The 6,000-nt window shown below is 42.6% G+C and overlaps 1 protein-coding gene across 1 annotated transcript; it reads right to left on the bottom strand.

The window, feature by feature from the left end:
- Positions 1 to 350: 350 nt before the first annotated feature.
- On the bottom strand, positions 351 to 5,556 carry LOC136884120 (toll-like receptor 2 type-2). Its single transcript, XM_067156159.2, has 3 exons — positions 5,453 to 5,556; positions 915 to 1,104; positions 351 to 727 (listed from the first exon to the last, which is right to left on the bottom strand). The coding sequence occupies exons 1-3, from the start codon at positions 5,542 to 5,544 to the stop codon at positions 449 to 451; spliced, it is 561 nt and encodes a 186-aa protein (XP_067012260.2). The 5' UTR covers positions 5,545 to 5,556; the 3' UTR covers positions 351 to 448.
- Positions 5,557 to 6,000: the final 444 nt, after the last annotated feature.

Genomic DNA, 6,000 nt, shown 5'->3' with positions numbered 1-6,000 from the left:
CTCCAAACGGATTGAAATCAATTTCAATAACGCCAACAACACACCTACAGATATCGAAGACCGCAAAACTTTCAGACACAAGATCTACACTTGGGAAGTTGCTTCGGAAGATAAGACCAGCAGATCTAGGAGGAAACGGACTGATGAACGTTGACCTAAACATAGCGACATGATGAAGGAATTCTACAAGAACAAGAAAAATAACAAGAAATCATAATTTTGCTTTATGTGATCCTTCATGGGTCGAAACAAACTAATAATAATAATAATAATAATAATAATAATAATAATAATAATAATAATAATAATAATAATAATAATAAAATAATAATTAGAAATTCGTTGGTTACGTTCCTTTTTTTGTAACTTATTTCCTCAATTTGTAGGACCAGAGTTCGCAAAATAAACAACAAGAACATGATGACCAGTTTAACTTGACCCTGGTATATCAGTAGTCTTCCATAACTTCGGAAAGTAATGGAGGCATCTCGTTCGTCGTCTGGAAGATGCTTGGTCCTAGCGCGCTCTTCAGTCTCTGAACCACCAGTTCTTCCTCATCGTTCTGCCCAGGTGAAGGCCACTCCAGATACGTCCTTGTATCCATCAAGAACTGCAGGTGACGTGGCAATTTATTTCGGTCCATCGTCTCTAACTGGATCAAGATCAAGAAGTGTTCGTCTTCATTGAACACCTTGTAATTGGCTATTTCCAGCTCCCAGTTGCACCACTTAAAAAAAAAGACTATTGTAACAGCACGTTAACAATGAAAACTGGACGTAAATATAACATAAAAATACAAGCTTTGTAACTCCAGTTGATTGGCTCTCACGAGCTGAACCAAAATTTCGGCTCCAAGGCGGACATGCTTCTAGCTATCTGATGCAGACAGTGGTATAAACATTTCAGTAACTTACCTTGCTATTAATGAAGTGTTCCGACAGTACAATGATCGTTTTACGACTGTGTTGTATGGAACCCACGATGTTGGACACGATATGTGAACCCAGAGGAAAATCACGTTCATGAAGACATATGCAGTATTTCTCCCGCCCTTTCTCCAGCAATGGTGCTAGTCGAGTGAGAACAAAACGTCTGTCAATGGAACTGGAAAATAGTAATAATAAGTTAATAATAATGGAGGTTTTACAGAGACGTCATGATTCTTGTATGTATATAAAAAGGGCGTGGATAGCAACCACAAATAGCAGAAACGACTTTAGAAAAATTTCTGATGAAAATTAATACAGAAAAGACTAAGAAGAAGAAGAAGCAGTAGCCTACTAAGACTTGAACAAACCGAACTAGACGAAATTTCAAAGTTCACTTTCCAGCGAATTATTTTGTTAAGAAGGAAGACGTACATTTCGGTGCCGACTAAGTTTAAATTTAAACTTATAAAAGCTTTACAGTCTGCCGAATACACAATGTCAATATACAGTAAATATTTCAATATAATACACCTGTAAGGAATACATTATCAAACAAGGAATGAATACGAACTGTTAAACAGTGAGTGACATGTTTCCTTCCTAAAAGCACTACGTCATCAGATTCTAAGAAAACATCTATGAATCTGACTGATTTATTCATGTTTGGACAGAGATAAACATAACTATTTCCAAACATTGAATGTGACTTGTTATCCCCTGCGGGTGTTGGCGGTGGAATAACACCCACGGTATTCCCAGCCTGTCGTAAAAGGCGACTAAAAGGAGCCCCAGGTACTTTGAACCTTGGAGCGTGGCTTGCCGACCACGGGGCACTTATTTGAGTCCTGGCGTTACTTCAACTTACTTGTGCCAGGCTCCTCACCTTCATCTATCCTATCCGACCTCCCTCGGTCAACTATTGCTCTTTTCCGACCTCAACAGTGTTAGAGCATTCGATACCTAGGGAGTCTTTCATTTTCACGCTTTCGTGGCCCTTGTCTTCCTTTGGACGTTACCTTCATTTTTCGAAGTGTCAGATCGCTTCCATTTTTCCCTTTGATGAGTGTTATATAGAGGATCGTTGCCTAGTTGTACTTCCTTTTAAAACAATAATCACCACCATCAACACCACATCAGTTCATGTAGCTAGTGTTCGTATTCCCAATCTTTCCCCTCTGAAAGTAGGCTCCCCTTGTGGGTGAGGGCAGTAGAATAACACCCACGGTATCACCTGCCTACCGTAAGAGGCGACCAAAAGAGGCCCCAGGGGCCCTTAACTTGGGAGCGTGAATTGGCGACCACTTGGCCCTCAGCTGAGTCCTGGCATTGCTTTCACTTACTTGTGTCATGCTCCTCACTTTCATCTATCCTATCCGATCTCCCTTGGTCAACACTTGTTCTTTTCCGACCCCGATGGTATTAGAGCACTCGAGGCCTGGGGAGTCTTTCATTTTCACGCCCTTCGTGGCCCTTGTTTTTGTTTGTCCGATACCTTTATTTATGGAGGTGTCGGATACCTTCCATTTTTTCTCTCTCATTAGTGTTATATAGAGGATGGTTGCCTTGTTGTACTTCCTCTTACAAGAATGATCACCACCAAAACCACCGCCGCTCCGTTGGTCAACTATTGCTCTTTCTCGACCCAGACGGTATTAGAACATTCGATGCCTAGGAAGTCATTCATTTTCACGCTTTCGTGGCCATTGTCTTCCTTTGGACGATACCTTCATTTTTCGAAGTGTCAGACCGCTTCCATTTTTCCCTTTGATGAGTGTTATATAGAAGATGGTTGCCTAGTTGTACTTCCTCTTAGAACAATCATCAACCACAACCACTAACACATCAAAACATGACGCTATCTCTAGCAGCTTGTGTTCGTATTCACAAGTCTTTCCATCCCTAAAGCAGGCAACTTTTTATTTATACAGCTGTTTTCCCGGAAATCGCCCAGAACAAATGATGCTGCTTTCCTTAGGATACGTTCACGTTCTCGCATAAGGTACCCATGGTTTGGGCGCCATATACTGCAGTCAGACACTAACTGGTGTCTTACCAGAGAAGTATACGCCCTCTCGTTACTACAACACCTAGATACCCTCGTAACCATAGTTGCCTTTAGTTATGCCCTAACACTCGAACAGGGGTCTTCACAACCTGCAATTAGGTCTCTTTGATTGTGTGGTCTGTGGTCAAATGTATTAATGAAGGTATCTGACTGCACTCTTCCAATGCATTTAAATAAAAAGTGCAGGTAGGTGCGATAAAGTGATTCTGATGGTAGGAAAACCATCAATTTCTTACGATGGCAGTTGATTGGTTATTTCACCGGGTTGGTCGTTGTAGCCATGAGCGAAATATCCAGATATTATCTGCTATAGCACCTTCCCAGGCAGCACACAACTCAAACTTATTATGGTATTCTTTTACCTTCCTTTCCGGACGAATGCATCTGCGATGTGCGGCAACCCAGCATACTGCGGAGTATGTATCTGAAGCACCTGGTACTAGATCTAGTGGAACGTAACTGTGCAAATTATATCGCAGTATGTTCATTCATAACTGAAAGCTGTTGTACTTATACTTTCTGTTAATTTCACTAATACATGCCACTGTATCAGCAAAAGCCGAAGAGTTCATCAAAAACCTCAAGGACTATCACAAGATATAAAAAGTGATGTAACGTGAGAATAAAGACACAAAGCACAAAATGGCATGCACAGTAAATAGACAGTTGATGTGAAACGGCAATTGAAGCTCAGTTAGGACCAGTAACTACTTGATATAAATAACACCTGCTTTTTTAACTCGTTATTTTGGATGTTAAGAAGCAGTTAGCGCAAATTGCAGTTAATATTTGTGATTTATGTGTACGTTACAGGCACATCATCCTCTGTTAGGGGCAGATAGATTACATCCATGGGAATCCCAGTCTGTCGTAAGAAGCGACATGAAGTGTGGGCTGTTGACCACAGGTCACCTAGCTCATTCTATTATTGCTTCTTCTTTTGAGAGGTTCGTTTCTTTCATCGTTCCTATTTGACATAACTTATACTTCCGCTGTGGGTAGGAGTACTAGAATAACACCCACGGTATCCCCTGTCTGTCGTAAGAGGCTACTAAAAGGGCCAAAGGGGCTCTGAACTTTGGAGCGTGGGTTGGCGACCACGGGTCCCTTAACTGAGTCCTGGCAGTGCTTCAACTTACTTGTACCACGCTCCTCACTTTCATCTATCCAATCCGATCTCCCATGATCAACTCTTGTTCTTTTCCGACTCCGACGATATTAGAGCACTCGAGGCCTAGGGAGTCCTTCAGTTTCACGCTCTATGTGGCCCTTGTCTTCTTTTGGCCGATACTTTCATTTTTCGAAGTGTCGAACCCCTTCCGTTTATCTCTCTGATTAGTATTATATAGAGGGTGGTTGTACTTCACAACCACCACCACTATTCTTCCAACCCCGATGGTGGTAGGTTTGAGACCCCTGTGAAGACTCATTATCACACCCTTTGCGGACCTTACCTTTCCTTAGCCGATACATATTTATCTTCGAAATGTCGTACCTCTTCCGCTTTCCCTTCGGATTAGAGATATAAGGGGATGGCTGCCCAGTTGCACTTCTTCTTTAAATAGTAATCATCACCACCACCATCATTACCTCACTACCTTACCGGGTGGGGGCGGTAGAATAATATCCCCCGAATCCCATGCCTGTCGTAAGAGGCAAATAGAAGGGGCCCAAGGGGCTCTGAACTTTGGAGCGTGGGTTGGCGACCACGGGGCTCTTAGCTGAGTCCTGGCATTGCTACCACTAACTTGTGCCACTGACCTTCCTTGGTCAACTCTTGTTCTTTTCCGACCCCGACGGTATTAGGGCGTTCGAGGCTTAGGGAGTCCTTCATTTTCACGCCCTACGTGGCCCTTGCCTTTCTTTGGGCGATACCATCATTTTTGGAAGTGTCGGATCCCTTCCATTTTTCTCTATGACAAGCGTTAATAGAGAATGGCTCCCTAGTTGCACTTCCTCTTTAACAATCACCACCACCGATCCAGAATCCTATCAGTTGCATCTCGTAGGATAATTAAGTTACCCGAAGCCATTACAATTGAACTACGACTCAGTTAGTCTGATCGTATGGACTTACCTCGTGTAAAAGACGAATACAATAACATTTGACAAATCAGCGCTTAGTTAGTGATAGCTTCGTTCAGCTTCTGCTAGCACGTCCCTCCGATGAGGGTGCGCTCCGTCTGCCATGTACAGGAAACTGCTTGGGGAGGATGGTGTAGTGTGCGATGTACGACTTACGGGAGTGTTGGTCCCTGAGACCAGGGAATAAAACGTTTAAAGTAAAATCCTCGTCTCGGTCGGGAATTGAACCTGGAGTCCCGAGGATCGAAGACCAAGACACTGACCAGTCATCCATGGAGGCGTACAGAAAGTTAGGTTAACAACTGTTACAGCAACTTGCGCTAACTCCTTCATATTGCAGATCATCAGATAATGCCAAAAGATTGTCACCTACCTGTAGCATACGAAGGCATCAAAGGCGTATTTGTTGAAAGCGCTTAGTGCAAATGCCCTAGCTCTTTGCCTTATTTTATAAAGATGGAGCATATAAACGATTTGTGATCGGAACTTGTAAGTTACTCCTGCTGCGACGAAAACAAACGTGGACATCACTCCGACAGGAACACCGATAAGCGTTAATAGACTTGCACTTTGTATTTTTACTTTCTCTAAACATGGCTCTTCATCATACTGCACGAGTTTCACAGGGGTTCCTCTCTTACTAGGAGGAGACGAGCAGAGGAGAGGATCTGAAGTTCCTAAGTTGGTAACCTTTGTAGAAGTTGTATTCAGCCATTTCTGAAAGGGAATCATTCTGCAGTCGATGCACTTGAACGGATTACCACCCAGATCTACTTCATCAATTCCTTCTAAAGATTGCATCATAGTCTCTGTGAATTCTGAGATATCATTGGCTACAACGTCTAACTTCTTCACCCAGAAATCGGACTTCATAGGAGAACTATATTCAGTTGTATTGTCAAAATAGTTCATATGGCTTCT

This window comes from Anabrus simplex, chromosome 12 (assembly GCF_040414725.1).
Source record: "Anabrus simplex isolate iqAnaSimp1 chromosome 12, ASM4041472v1, whole genome shotgun sequence".
NCBI lineage: Eukaryota > Metazoa > Arthropoda > Insecta > Orthoptera > Tettigoniidae > Anabrus > Anabrus simplex.
The sequence above is the reverse complement of the archived record's forward strand: the minus strand, read 5'-3'. Positions and strand labels throughout refer to the sequence as shown.